The 14,572-nt window shown below is 41.6% G+C and overlaps 2 protein-coding genes across 2 annotated transcripts in view; one reads left to right on the top strand and one right to left on the bottom strand.

The window, feature by feature from the left end:
* LOC115178183 (syntaxin-8) overlaps nucleotides 1–6,349 on the bottom strand; it is a 42,627-nt gene extending 36,278 nt beyond the window's left edge. The window contains exons 1-4 of the mRNA XM_029739247.1: nucleotides 6,228–6,349; nucleotides 5,449–5,548; nucleotides 3,770–3,864; nucleotides 3,323–3,433 (exon numbers count right to left, since the gene is read on the bottom strand). Of these exons, the coding sequence (XP_029595107.1) occupies nucleotides 3,323–3,433; nucleotides 3,770–3,864; nucleotides 5,449–5,548; nucleotides 6,228–6,244 (323 nt within the window). The 5' untranslated portion in view covers nucleotides 6,245–6,349. The remainder of the gene's footprint in view (nucleotides 1–3,322; nucleotides 3,434–3,769; nucleotides 3,865–5,448; nucleotides 5,549–6,227) is intronic.
* Nucleotides 6,350–7,762: 1,413 nt separating this feature from the next.
* Nucleotides 7,763–12,558, top strand: LOC115178693 (TBC1 domain family member 24). The gene is made up of 8 exons (XM_029739967.1): nucleotides 7,763–8,279; nucleotides 8,516–8,891; nucleotides 9,080–9,736; nucleotides 10,077–10,232; nucleotides 10,999–11,062; nucleotides 11,156–11,254; nucleotides 11,466–11,787; nucleotides 12,125–12,558. Exons 1-8 carry the CDS (start codon nucleotides 7,850–7,852, stop codon nucleotides 12,301–12,303), a joined length of 2,283 nt encoding a protein of 760 aa, XP_029595827.1. The 5' UTR covers nucleotides 7,763–7,849; the 3' UTR covers nucleotides 12,304–12,558.
* Nucleotides 12,559–14,572: the final 2,014 nt, after the last annotated feature.

Genomic DNA, 14,572 nt, shown 5'->3' on the forward strand with positions numbered 1-14,572 from the left:
GAGAGATTGATAAAGGGAAAAGGGGCAGTAAGGGGCTTGGGGGTGTTCCAAAGTGGGTCAGGGGAGCAGTGAGCTTTCAAAATGGTGGCGCCGTGTCCCTTCTTTGCTTGATTAGAGGCTAATCTCTCGAATGTATTGTTTCACAAATAAAATAAGCCCCCTTATCCCGGACCAACCCCTCTCCTCGAAAAAAATTGAACAGCTTAGATTATCCAAGCGAGGCTAATAGCCACCCACCCCAAAGACCACACACCGAGTGCCAGGCCTACCTACCCACTACCCACCCACCCCCACATCAGCAACAAAGTACAGAATACACAGTACATCAAAATACAGTACCAGTCAAAAGTTTGGACACACCTACTCATTCAAGGGTTTCTATATTTCTACATTGTAGAATAATAGTGAAAGACATCAAAACTATGAAATAACACATACGGGATCATATTGTAACCCAAAAAAATTTCCAAATCAAAACATATTTTATATTTGAAATTCTTCAAAGTAGCCACCATTTGCCTTGATGACAGATTTACACACTCTTGGCATCCTCTCAACCAGATTCACCTGGAATGCTTATCCAACAGTCTTGAAGGAGTTCCCACATATGCTGAGCACTTGTTGTCTGCTTTTCCTTCACTCTGCAGTCCAACTCATCCCAAACCATCTCAATTGGGTTGAGGTCGGGTGATTGTGGAAGCCAGGTCATCTGATGCAGCACTCCATCACTCTCCTTCTTGGTCAAATAGCCCTTACACAGTCTGGAGGTGTTTTGGGTCAATGTCCTGTTGAAAAACAAATGATAGTCCCACTAAGCGCAAACCAGATGGGATGGCGTATCGCTGCAGCATGTTGTGGTAGACATGCTGGTTAAGTATGCCTTGAATTCTAAATAAATCACAGACAGTGTCACCAGCAAAGCACCCCCACACCATCACACTTCCTCCTCCATGCTTCACGGTGGGAACCACACATGCGGAGATCCTCCGTTCACCTACTCTGCGTCTCACAAAGACGGCGGTTGGAACCAAAAATCTCAAATTTGGACTCATCAGACCAAAGGACAGATTTCCACCGGCCTAATGTCGATTGCTTGTGTTTCTTGGCCCAAGCAAGTCTCTTCTTCTTATTGGTGTCCTTTAGTAGTTGTGTCTTGCAGCAATTCGACCACGAAGGCCTGATTCATGCAGTCTCCTGTGAACAGTTGATATTGAGATATGAGTGTTACTTGAACTACGTGAAGCATTTATTTGGGCTGCAATTTCTTGGCTGGTAACTAATGAACTTGTCCTCTACTGCAGAGGTAACACTGAGTCTTCCTTTCCCATGGTGGGCCTCATGAGAGCCAGTTTCATCATAGCACTTGATGGTTTTTGCAACTACACTTGAAGAAACTTTAAAAGTTATTGAAGTTTTCCAGATTGACTGACCTTCATGTCTTAAAGTAATGATGGACTGTCATTTCTTTTTTCTTATTTGAGCTGTTCTAGCCATAATATGGACTTGGTCTTTTACCAAATAGGGCTATCTTCTGTATACCACACCTACCTTTTCATAACACAACTGATTGGCTCAAAAGCATTAAGGAAAGGAAAGCATTCCAGGTGAAGCTGGTTGAGAGAATGCCAAGAGTATGCAAAGCTGTCATTTTTTAAATTGAACCTTTATTTAACTAGGCAAGTCAGATAAGAACAAATTCTTACTTAAAATGACGGCCTAGGAACAGTGGGTTAACTGCCTTGTTCAGGGGCAGAACGACAGATTTTTACCTTGTCAGCTCGGCGATTTGATCTAGCAACCTTTTGGTTACTGGCCCAACGCTCTAACCACTAGGCTACATGCCGTCATCAAGGCAAAGGGTGGCTACTTTGAAGAAGAAAAAATATCAAATATATTTTGATTTGTTTAACACTTTTTGGGTTACTACATGATTCCATGTGTTACTTCATATTTTTTATGCCTTCGAAATTATTCTACAATGTAAAAAATAGCAAAAAATAAAGAAAAACCCTGGAATGAGTAGGTGTGTCCAAACTTTTGACTGGTACTGTATATTTTCCCGGGGAAACTTGAAACTGTTAGATCACATGAGAAAGATCAACTGTGTAATTCATTAGTTGCCATTTGATTTAGATATGGGCCACCAATGCTCGTAATTCGGTGTTCCCATTCCTCCCCTCTTTCAGCCCCTAAGTGGATTAATCCAAACAAGAAAGTCTGTAAAAGACGTATAAACGGAGCAGTCTCCGATCAGACTGATAAGAAAATAGTTAACGTTTCTAAAGTCTGCTAATTTGATCAATCGATGACTGAGCCTGAGTTTTACCTCACTTTTACCACACAAGGCCATTCCACTATTCCTTGAAGGTAAATTGAAAACCTCTGTATTATCCCTGTAGCGTGTGTGTTATTAAAAGAACACGATCCTGTCAAATGAATGGGGTTTGACCCTCATTTAAGTTCACATACAAAACATACTCAAACCCTGACAGCGGAAGTCCATGCCGTTACCACTGAGTGAGCGTCATTCATTTCACCTCCTGGCTGTCCAAATATATGTCACCTGGGCTGGAGCAGGTCATGCCCGATGCTAAGTAATGACCATTTTCCAAAGTGTTTTCCTAAGCTCCTGTAAAGAGCTGTCACTACAATTAACAATAATATGAGAATACAGGATATAGCCAGTGGCGTCCAGTGCTTTGATTGGTCCACTGGCAGATGAGGATGACAGGATGAGGATATGAGCTCAGCGGAGAGTGATAAACTATAAACTCGAAAAAGCTTGGGTTGCACATCCGACCCCTTTAATTTTCTCACTGAGCCTCAGTGTACCAGTTTCGGGAAGTGCCAAGCGTGTGATCACCAGTGCAAGGCAAGCAAAGCCTCTTGATGAATGAGAAACTGAGCGATTTAGAAGTCAACTGCCCTGCGCCGGCCCCAATATGGCAGACTAGACTTCCAAAGGCGTCGAATGGGCTCAGACAAAAGGTCATACGGAAGTCCAAAGACTTTCTTTGCACACAAAGTTAGTGACCGTGGATCCGATAGACTCTTTAGACACATTTGGGCTGAGACAAAGTCAAGACTCTGATTAATTGGCAGCACTAGCAGATAGAAAGAGATAGTTCTCCGCTGGCAGGATGGGCTTTGGTGCATCCCCAATTGCCTATGACTGATGTTCAGGTTCTGGTCCATTTACATTCACTTACAATGAGCGGCGTATGCTAAAAGGAGACTTAATGAGCTGTGTGTGTGTGTGTGTGTGTGTGTGTGTGTGTGTGTGAATGACATATACTTAATGAACCGTAAGAGGGAGAAATACCTCAAGGGCTCTGGCTGTGTAACGTCACCCTTGAACGTGGCATTTAGCTGCTTGTCCCTGGTGACCAGGTCGTCAACAAGGTTCTGTCTCCGATCGGCTTCCGACTGCATTCTGGAGGGGCGGTTGTATTAAGGTAGAGATTATGGTAAAAAAAAATACATAATTTAGACCCCACAACATGATAGGAAATGGACTATTATTTTACTAACATTCATCTATAAAGTATCAGACAATGCAAATCACAGATTTTCATTGCAGAGAGTGAAGGGTTGATGCATTTCTCTTACAAAACACTGCCCTCTACAGGACCTTTACATACAGGACCTTCACATACAACTACACTGCAGTGTCATGAACGTGAAACCAAACCGGTTTGGGGCACTGTGCTGCGTGTCATCAGTCACATGACCAGGAGGACCAGTGATCATGTGGTGAAAGGAAGGATACATGCGCCGGGAGGACGAGACCCGGAGCAAACTCTCTCTGAGCTGGTTGATGTTCTGTTTCAGCTTCTGTAGCGACGCTCGCAATGTCATGTTCATCTGGACAGACAAACACTTCTACAATCAATTCCTAAGCATGAAATACAGTAGCTACAGTGCCTTTAGAAAATATTCACACTCCTTTACTTTTTGGACATTTTGTTGTGTTACAGCGTGAATTTAAAATGGATTACATTGAGATTTTGTGCCACTGATCTACACACAATAACACCCCATAATGTCAAAGTAGAATTTTGTTTGTAGAAAATGTTAGCAATTAATACAAAATGAAAAGCTGAAATGTATTGAGTCAGGTACTCAACCTCTTGTTATAGCAAGCCTAAATATGTTCAGGAGTAAAAATGTGCTTAACAAATCGCAGAATAAGTTGCATGTACTATTTCACTGTTCAATAAAAGTGGTTAACATGATTTTTTTATAACTACGCCATTTCTGTACCCCACACATACAATTATCTGTAAGGTCCCTCAATCGAGCAGTGAATTTGAAGCACAGATTCAACCACATAGACCAGGGAGGTTTTTCAATGCCTCGCAAAGAAGGGTACTAATTGGTAGATGTGTACAAAAGCAGACGCTGAATATCCCTTTGAGTGTGGTGAGGTAGTTAATTAGGCTTTGGATGGTGTGTCAATACACAAGTTTAATATGGTTGTGATATGAGAATACTGAGGATGCATCAATATTGTAGTTACTCCACAATACTGACATAAATTACAGAGTGAAAAAAGGAAGCCTGCAAAGAATTTAAAAAAACAAATCAGGCATCCTGTTTGCAACAAGGCACTTAATACTGCAAAAAATGTGCCAAATAAATAAATGTTTTGTCCTGAATAGAAAGCATTATGTTTGGAGATAATCCAACACAACACATCACTGAGTACCACTCTTCATATTTTCTAGAATGGTGGTGGCTGCATCATGTTATGGGTATGCTTGTCATCGGCAGGAACTAAAGGATAAAAAGAAATGGAATACAGCTATAATCACAGGCAAAATCCTATAGATAAACCTGGGTTAGTCTGCTTTCCACCAGACACTGGGAGATTAATTCACCTTTCAGCAGGACAATAACCTAAAACAGGCCAAATATACACTGGAGTTGCTTACCAAGACAACATTGAATGTTCCTGGTTGGCCTAGTTACAGTTTTGAGATAAATCGGCTTGAAAATCTATGGCAAGACTTAAAAATGTCTGTCTAGTAATAATCAACATTCAACTTGACAGAGCTTTAAGAATTTTTAAAAGAATAATGGGCAAATATTTTACAATCCAAGTGTGCAAAGCTCTTAGAGACTTTTCCAAAAAGACTGCTAAAGGTGCTTCTACAAAGTATTGAATGAGGGGTTTGAAAACATACATAAATGATATATTTCTGTATTTCATTAAAAAAAATGTGCCAACATTTCTAAAAACATGTTTTCACTGTCATTATGAGATATTGTGTGTATAGTAGATGGTTGAGGGAAAAAATCTATTCAATACATTTTGAATTCAGGCTGCAACACAACAAAATGTGGAATAAGTCAAGGGATATGAATACTATCTGAAGGCACTGCTATATACTTTTGAGGAAACAAATGTGTAGTTTAGCAGTTTGTCATCGTAGTATCAACACTTACCTTTGCAGGACTCTCTCTTGTCCTCTGTAGTCTGTTTCTTTCATGAATGTTCTCTGCAATTTCTTGGACAAGGCGGCAAGTGGCATCATAATTCTGTAACCTACAAAACCAGGTTGGTATACAATTATCGTGAGTAGTGCTATAGTTGTATATGTGGTTAAAATATTTAGTGTATGAACCACTATAATAAAGCCAGTTCAAAAGAAAATGCTGCAAATCTTCAAGGTTTAATAATAACAACAAACAAAACAATTGTAGACAAATTCATTTGGGCTGATTGAGTGTGGCCAGCTTTGTCTCAAGTTTAGACTAACTGTTATTCAGCACTGGAGCTGTGTCATTTGAGTTCTTGGTGGTACTCAATCTAAATCACAAGATCTTTCTGCTTGAGATGTCATCATGTGACGACAATTTGTTCCTCATCCTAGCTACTAGTAACGTTAGATAAATTAGCTAGCTAGCTAGTTAGCTACTTAAGTCATAACCCTGCATACAGTATATTGTTTTCAGCGAAAGTGCATTGTAATTCATTTCGTGTCAACTATCAATGGAAATAAAAGTAGTTGGTTAAAGGGACGCGAGTTACTGTTACTGTAGCTAACGTTAACTATCTAGCTAATAACACAAATATATAGGTTTGAAGACGAGTTACTGTTACTGTAGCTAACGTTAACTATCTAGCTAATAACACAAATATATAGGTTTGAAGACGTATTTCTATATTTTATCCAAATGCCATCTTAAATATACTCATAATTTCCATCTTAAAAGCTGCTTACCAGGGATCTTCAGACATGTTAACCACTTATAATTAGTGAATTTGTCGATATTTACTCCATAAATTGATAAGCAGGGAGCACTTCCTGTTTGGGTGTGACGTCAGGGTGGTGTCCTGTGAGTAACAAACTTTCAGTCATGAATCGTTTACTGTAACCTCGATGTTGCTTTGATGAGAAGCTGATCAAATGAATCCAAATCAAATAAATTGTAATGTTCCTGCTGGTGTCCCCAAGTCCCACACCAGACTCACTGTAGCCTGCAAACCAAATGTTAATTCACAGTTTACAAATGTTCCATCCAGTCTCTGTCACTGTGTGGATGTGTATCTACCCTCTTAGGCCATCCATTCATAATTTTTTTTAAATAAAAGACAATATCCAAACAATTTATAATAAATATTATGACTTCACTTGTTTCTATTTATTTATAGAGCTGTGGCTGTGTGGCCTTGGCGACAGCCAGCAATGTCATTATTTTTGTTTTGGTGGAATTAAGGTCAATAAAGGTTGACATAACCACTGCTCATGTTTTGTTGTTTTTGAAATCTGGAAAATGTCAACATTGCCTCACGTTGCCCCCTGTTTGTCTAGTGATATGGAAGTCCTTATTGTAACATTATGTTAGGATTATGACCACTACTAGTATAAACATACTGTAGGCTACAGCTCCTTCAACCATCAAGATAGGCACTGAGTTTGTTTTTCCTCAACAACATGTAAGCCCCCATTTAAATTGATCTATTTACAGAGGTTTCTTTATTCCATAGCAAAACAATGTGTGTTTTGATCAAAACAATATCTGTTGTGTGAAATGATGACCTTTGCTAATTCTAGGAATAGAGGCGCTCATTTGGCACGCCCATGTTTTCCTATAAAACACTTTCATAGAACTGTGTTCCTCCAGGAAAAGGGAAGGGAAAGGAAAGTGCATTCAACTGAGATGGGTCTTCCGCATTTAACCCAACCCCTCTGAAAAGACTTGGAAAGTAAAATAATCTTTCATCTTTTTTGCTAAATGCTGCCATAAACGTAAAATAACAACAAAAGATAAACCCAGGCAAACCCAGATACCAGATACAATACCAGATAAACCCAGGAAGATAAACTGGTTAAAAGTAGGATACAGGCTTTGTGAGAACACTCAAGTCTGTATCGTCATGATTTTCATACATATTTTGATATGTCTAAGTGTGTATGAAAATAATAGCATAGCCATTCACTGCCCATATATGGCAATGGAGACTGTCCTTTACACAGTAGCCTATTATCAAATGAAACAATCATCTGCCACTTCATTGATGTTTTGATTTTATTGCCCTAGTTCATTCGTTGCTGTCCGCTGGTGTTGGAAGTCGAAGAAAGGAGGCATTCCTTGTCGCTACAGTAATGGAACTTAAGTCAGAGGAATTTTTCACTCAGAATACACAAAAACACTGCAAACAAACCCATATCACTTTCCGTGCTGGTCACCTGACCAACTGACAACTGTGTATGAAACCTACATCCACAAGGCACTCAGATGAAAAACATGACAAGGGAAGTATACCGCCACTGGAGACTGTCTTGTCATTGATATAGAGGAGAACTTGACATTTGCAGAGGAGAATACTGTACCAGACAGCATGATCCATGTTTCAAGAACGCCCAAGTTCTCCACCTGTGGGACTTTAAGTTTAGACCAGTCTCCTATGGAAACAACCACTGACCAGGACCAGGACTTGAGCTCAGCAGCCAGACTAAGAAGACCCAGGTCCCATTCCTACTACAGCCCAGAGGATGCCAAAAAGTATGGCGTAGAGACGGCGACAGATGAGAACTTTGTCAGGCCACGCTCCAGGTCATTCTATAGTTACGAGACGTCTGAGCTCTACAGAGAGGAGAACTTGACCAGGTCCAACGCCATGAGGCCGAGATCCAACTCCCTGGAGAAGAGTGGGGACGGAAAGAAGGAGAAGAGTAGTGCAGATGGGAATCAGGGGATCATGGCTCGGCTCAACTCCAAGAGATCCAAGTCCAACACCAACAGACACTTGCCATGCAGAGATCTCAATGGTATGCAAATTACAGTATGTTTAAAAGTGTCCAATTTATGTTTATTTATGTTTATTTTTTTTTTATATTTTGCCATATGCCTGGTGTTATATGAAGAACAGAGGGGGAGAAATGCAGAATATGCACAAACACAGTGTACTTAATCCAAAACGGGAATGTTACTGTGGATGAACACAGATTTATAATCATTTATGAAATAATACATTTATTAATTTCTTTCTTCCTCTCTCCAACAGGCAGAAGAGGCAGTCTGAAGGGTGTACCCATGATGACCATCTCTGAATCAGAAAACTGGGAGATCAGCTCCTGCTCTGGCATGAAGTATGGCCAGTTTGTGGACTGGGAGAAGATCGACCCTGAAGCTTCAGAGCGCTACCAGAGGATCCTGAAGTCGGACCACCAGGAGCTGAAGACCATGGGTCGATCAGGGTTCTGGGCCATGCCCCATACACTGAGGGCCAAGGCCTACTATCATATAATTCATGGTATCAACTGCAGGTCCATCAAACTGGATCGAGATCGTTACCAGGATGTGGCCAAGGTGCTCTTTGGGGAGCAGAAGATGAGCACACACCCATTCCCTGAGTACATGGATGATGGCGTGATCCCCAGGTACTGACTATGAAGCTATCAGAGAAAAACGGTTCAGATGATCAAATCATGATCAAATCATTTTTGTCATTAAACTTTGATAGGAAAATTGGAAGTTTATCATGCTTTTTCCAATATTGCATGTACATCATGTTATGCTCATAACATGATAACATAGCAAGTGTCTTTGTTCTTCTTCCCACCCCCAGGTACTGCCTCAACAAAGCTGGCCTCAATTCTGTCAAAAAGGTCCTCCTCTGCATCGGCAAGCACCTCCCGGACATCAACTTCTGCCCAATCCTCCCAGCCTTGGTGGCTCTCCTTCTGCATTTCAGCGAAGATGAAGCAGAGTGCTTCCACAGCATCTGCCGCCTCATCGCCTACAATGACCCCAACAAGCGCTATATTGACCAGACTTTCCTCACCTACCGGGCCTCCTGCATGACCTTCGGCGACCTGGCCAACAAGTACTGCCGCGGCATCCGCAAGCTCATCGCCAGCTCCCACCAGAACCTCTTTGAGTTCTACTCCGATTGGATCATGTGGATCTTTGCCGACCTCCCCTTCACATACGCTATGAGGGTCCTGGATGTCTATCTTCTGGAGGGTTATAAGGTTCTCTACAGGGTGGCTCTGGCTCTTCTCAGCTTGTACAAGGTCTCGGTTTCATCTCGTGTCGCCGACGTGGAGGACTTCAGGCGAGACATGAAGAGCTTTGTGGAGAACGTGGCGCGTCACTGTACGGCGGAGAAGCTGCTGGAGAGGGCCTTCAGCATCCAACTGGCCACGCGGAGGGAGCTCAACCTACTGTTCAACGCTAACAAGGACTCGCTCATGGAGAAGGGCATCAGTATCCACCAGAAGAGGTGAGGCTCTTGGTCAAAGGGAGTTCTTCCAGAAAATGTTTCTACTCTTGTTGAACATCTAATTGGTCCACTCTCTGTTAATGGAAAACAAAAGATAGCAAGCCATCACCAAGTCAGCCCTACTCCTCATAGGATGATTACGACAGATTACTTCCAGCTCAGTTTGTTATAGAGATGCTACAGTCGTTCTATCAAACTATTCCTAGATACTGTATCCTTTTGAACTATAAACAGTTTACAGCTCTTTAGTTTCTGAGTTCCTTTATATTAATCTGTAATCTGAAGATACACTTCAAAATAAATATTTACATTCTCAAGCTGTTTCTGTTCCTCCATAAAGGCAGTCATGCCAGGTAGTGGATTTTGACAGCTTCAGCTCCAGCGTTGTCACAGGGACAGAGATGAGGATTGTCTGGGCCTGGATCCCTGAACGCTTTGCCCTCTTCAATCCAAAAAAGCTGTTCAGCACCAACGAACATGGCCAAAGCCTGGCCTCGTAAGTGACTTTTATTCACTATTTTACCTTAGTAGTGGATCAAGTAGTGAAGACATGTACATTCAACAGCCCAGAACTGTCTACAGTAAATTCAACAGCCCAGAGCTGTATAAACTCACCTTATGGTTCAGTTACATAATAGTGAAAGGCTGTGTTGTTAGAATCAACAACATTATTGCCTTAAGGTGCATGACCAAGTGTCCTCCAGTTTGTTGGCTGGAACAGTTAACGTGGCATCGGTTAATAACAGTTATTCATGTCTTTAGAAGTGTTCTGTTGGTCTGTCAGGAGAAAATGTTGTAGATAATATTCATCAGCACTTGCAAATCCGTTTAGAAATGCTCTGAATACCTATGTCACAATTACTGGCTGTTGTCTCGTCCTAGAGCTAGTCAAAACGTTGAGACGCCAATAGTTATTTTTCTACACTATGAGGAATCTCTGATGTCCTTCAAAGAGTTTGATTGGGATTCTCTGACTTTCCCTTGTCACTGCACTGACACGTACCTGCCTCAGCAGACATGCTGAATTGAATTGGTTCTAGCCATACACAGGGTGGTCGTGACAGGATGTGTTGACCCCAATTAAAAGTCTGACCCTGACCAGGATGTGACCCATCCAGTGAACTTTGACCTTTCACACCCATAAAGACATTCCAAGGGGTTGGGATTGTTGAATAACCGTTGTCTAAAAACATTACAAGTTGCATTGTCATTGTTCACTGTCCGTGCTTAAAGTAGTAATTAAAAAAAATTCTCATTTAAAGATTTTATTCCCGGGTTGAGGGGCATGAGCCAGCCATCTTGCTTCTGAAAACTGTGGATGAAGAGGTGAGTTTACAGTAGCAGACAACCTTTTTTTGTCTATTTTTTGACACTCAACTATATTCTATGCAGACTTCTTACCCCTGTGTCACTCCACAGGTCTGTGGTGCCTTCCTGTCGACAGATTTGATTCAGCGAAAAAAGTATGATTCAGAAGAACCTGCGTATTTTGGCACTGGGGAGAGCTTTGTTTTCACGGTGAGAGAAATGACAATCTACAGATCTGAAATAGCTGATTTTGCTAATATTTTTTCCTTTGATTCTGAACAATTGTGTTAGCGTAAACAAATACTGGTTGAAATCTTTACGGATCATGCCGTAGAAGAACACAGGCTCCATTCCTTTCACAAGTCAATCAGCCAATTCAGGAACTTAATTGTTCATTGTTCTTAATTCGTTGTTCTTTCAGCTTCGTCCAGGCATGGAGCGCTACCAACGGGCTGTGGTTCACATTACGGCCAAGAGAGAACCTTCTCCAGACCTTCGAGCTGCTAGGGTCTGTGTATACACTTCCTCTGGTGAAGATGACTCCTCCTCTACCCCAGTCTCCACCACCTCTACGACCAACCTCACCACCCTGACCTGTCCAGCCGGGACCCTCCAGGACCCCAGCTACCTGACCATTCCCTTCACCACCTCTTCCCCCGGACCTCTCTCCCCCTCACCCAAGAGGGCCAAGGAACAAGGGGCCTTCATGTTCATCGCCGGAGACCACGAGAGGCTAGTCATTGGTAAGCTGCTCATATATATGCTAAAGTATTTGCTGTTCAGAGTCATTGGTAGAGTGTCACAAAGAGTGATCAACAACCTTCTGAAACCTGAATAGGCCTGATGGCCTAAGGAGCATTCTTGCCACGTACAAGAGTTTTTGCAGCGACTTTGACAATGGTGGTAGGGGAAACAGCTTAGGGTTTCTCACATGGCATATTCTTTGTATCCACCCTTTGTATTCTTTGTGTTGATGTCAACATTACTGAGAAGTGCAGCAGCTTGAAGTGGGCTGCTGTTATTACTGTAAATTCAATGCTGACATCTTTTACAGTGAGTGTGATGTGTTTGTCTCGCCAGGTGGCGATGGGGGTCACGCTCTCTGTCTCCAGGCTGATCTGGAGGGGGGCTACACGGAGCAATGTGACACCTTTGAGAGCGCCCCTCTCTGCAAGAGACACTTCAAGATCCGGTCATTGGAAGTGTGGGGAATTCAGAACTCCACCTCGTTCTCACACTACTTCTTTTACTCTCATTAAAAGAGGAGGCTGACATATATTTCCACCTCTTATATGAACTGGTTTCTCCTAATTGTGTTGTCCATTTGATTAGACTGTATTTTTCTTAATGTTTATAATGAAATATTTTCTATTCACACAATTCAACTTAGTTATGTGTGTGGGTGCCAATGACCCATAGGCTAAACTAAATTGGGTTTTTACAGTGCATTCTGGAAAGTATTCACACCCCTTGACTTTTTCCACATTTTGTTACGTTACAGCCTTATTCTAAAATTGATTAAATCATTTTTTCCCCTCATCAATCAACACACAATATCCCATTATGACAAAGCAAAAACAGGTTTTTAGACATTTCTGCAAATTTATTCCAAATAAAAAACTGAAATATCACATTTACATAAGTATTCAGACCCTTTACTCAGTACTTTGTTGAAGCACCTTTGGCAGTGATTACAGCCTCTTGGGTATGACGCTACAAGCTTGGCACGCCTGTATTTGGGGAGTTTCCCCCATTCTTCTCTGCAGATCCTCTCAAGCTCTGTCAGATTGGATGGGGAGTGTCGATCCACAGCTCTTTTCAGGTCTCTCCGGAGGTGTTCGATCGGGTTCAAGTCCAGGCTCTGGCTGGGCCACTCAAGGACCTTCAGAGACTTGTCCCGAAGCCACTCCTGCCTTGTCTTGGCTTTGTGCTTAGGGTTGTTGTCCTGTTGGAAGGTGAACCTTCGACCCAGTCTGAGGTCCTGAGCACTCTGGAGCAGGTTTTCATCAAGGATCTCTCTGACTAGTCTCCCAGTCCCTGCCGCTTAAAAAATGATGCTTGGCATTTAGGCCAAAGAGTTCAATCTTTCATCAGACCAGAGAATCTTCTTTCTCATAGTCTGAGTGTCCTTTAGGTTGCTTTTGGCAAACTTCAAGTGTGCTGTCATGTGTCTTTTACTGGCTTCAACTGGCCACTCTACCATAAAGGCCTGATTGGTGGAGTGCTGCAGAGATGGTTGTGCTTCTGGAAGGTTCTCCCATCTCCACAGAGGAACTCTGGAGCTCTGTCAGAGTGACCATCGGGTTCTTGGTTCCAAGGCCCTTCTCCCCCGATTGCTCAGTTTATGAAGAGTGCTCTATGAAGAGTGTTGGTGGTTCCAAACTTCTTCCATTTAAGAATGATGGAGGCTACTGTGTTCTTGGGGACCTTCAATGCTGCAGAAATATTGTGGTGCCCTTCTCCAGATCTGTGCCTCGACACAATCCACGGAGCTTTACGGACAATTCCTTTGACCTCATGGCTTGGTTTTTACTCTGATATGCACTGTCAGCTGTGAGACCTTATAGACAGGTGTGTCCAAATCATGTCCAATCAATTGAATTTACCACAGGCAGACTCCAATCAAGTGGTAGAAACATCTCAAGGATGATCAATGGAAACAGGATGCACCTGAGCTCAATTTTGAGTCTCATAGCAAAGGGTCTGAATACTTGTGTAAATAAGGTATTTCTGTTTTTTATTTTTAATACATTTGCAAAAAAATCTACAAACCTGTTTTTACTTTGTCATTATTTGGTATTGTGTGTAAATTGATGAGGGGAAAAAATTATCTAATCAATTTTAGAATAAGGCTGTAACAACAAAATGGAAAAAGTGTAAAAAGTCTAGGGCTATTTGAATTGTGTGCTATATTTGTTTGTTGATTATTTATTTACTTATCGATGAGCATGTATATTTGTGCATATGTTAATAGGGTTGCAAAGGGAGGATATACAGGGCCTTCAGAAAGTATTCACACCCCTTGACTTTTTCCACATATTGTTGTGTTACAAAGTGTGATTCTACTTAATTTAATTTACATTTTTTGTAAAATATCTACACAAAATACTCTGTAATCTGAAAGTGAAAAACGTTATTATTATTATTGGAAAATAAAACAGTAATATATCTTGATTAGATAAGTATTCAACCCCCTGAGTCAATACATGTTACAATCACCTTTGGCAGCTATTACAGCTGTGAGTCTTTCTGGGTAAGTCTCTAAGAGCTTTGCACACGTGGATTGTACAATATTTGACCATTATTCTTTAAAAAGAATGTGTCAAGCTCTGTCAAGTTGGTTGTTGATCATTGCTAGACAGCCATTTTCAAGTCTTGCCATGGATTTTCAAGACAATTTAAGTCAAAACTGTAACTAGGCCACTCCACCACTGTTTTAGGTTATTGTCCTGCTGAAAAGTGAATTTGTCTCCCTGTGTCTGTTGGAAAGTAGACTGAACCAGGTTTTTCTCTAGGATTTTGCCTGTG

Source organism: Salmo trutta, chromosome 38 (genome assembly GCF_901001165.1).
Source record: "Salmo trutta chromosome 38, fSalTru1.1, whole genome shotgun sequence".
Classification (NCBI taxonomy): domain Eukaryota; kingdom Metazoa; phylum Chordata; class Actinopteri; order Salmoniformes; family Salmonidae; genus Salmo; species Salmo trutta.

What these genes read in the sequence shown, in the direction of transcription:
- LOC115178693 (XM_029739967.1), top strand. Translation starts at nt 7,850, where the DNA reads ATGATCCATGTTTCAAGAACGCCCAAGTTCTCCACCTGTGGGACTTTA. An exon ending in GATGATGGCGTGATCCCCAG is followed by an intron (nt 8,892 to 9,079) that starts GTACTGACTATG and finishes TCCCACCCCCAG; the next exon opens with GTACTGCCTCAACAAAGCTG. An exon ending in TGAAAACTGTGGATGAAGAG is followed by an intron (nt 11,063 to 11,155) that starts GTGAGTTTACAG and finishes GTCACTCCACAG; the next exon opens with GTCTGTGGTGCCTTCCTGTC.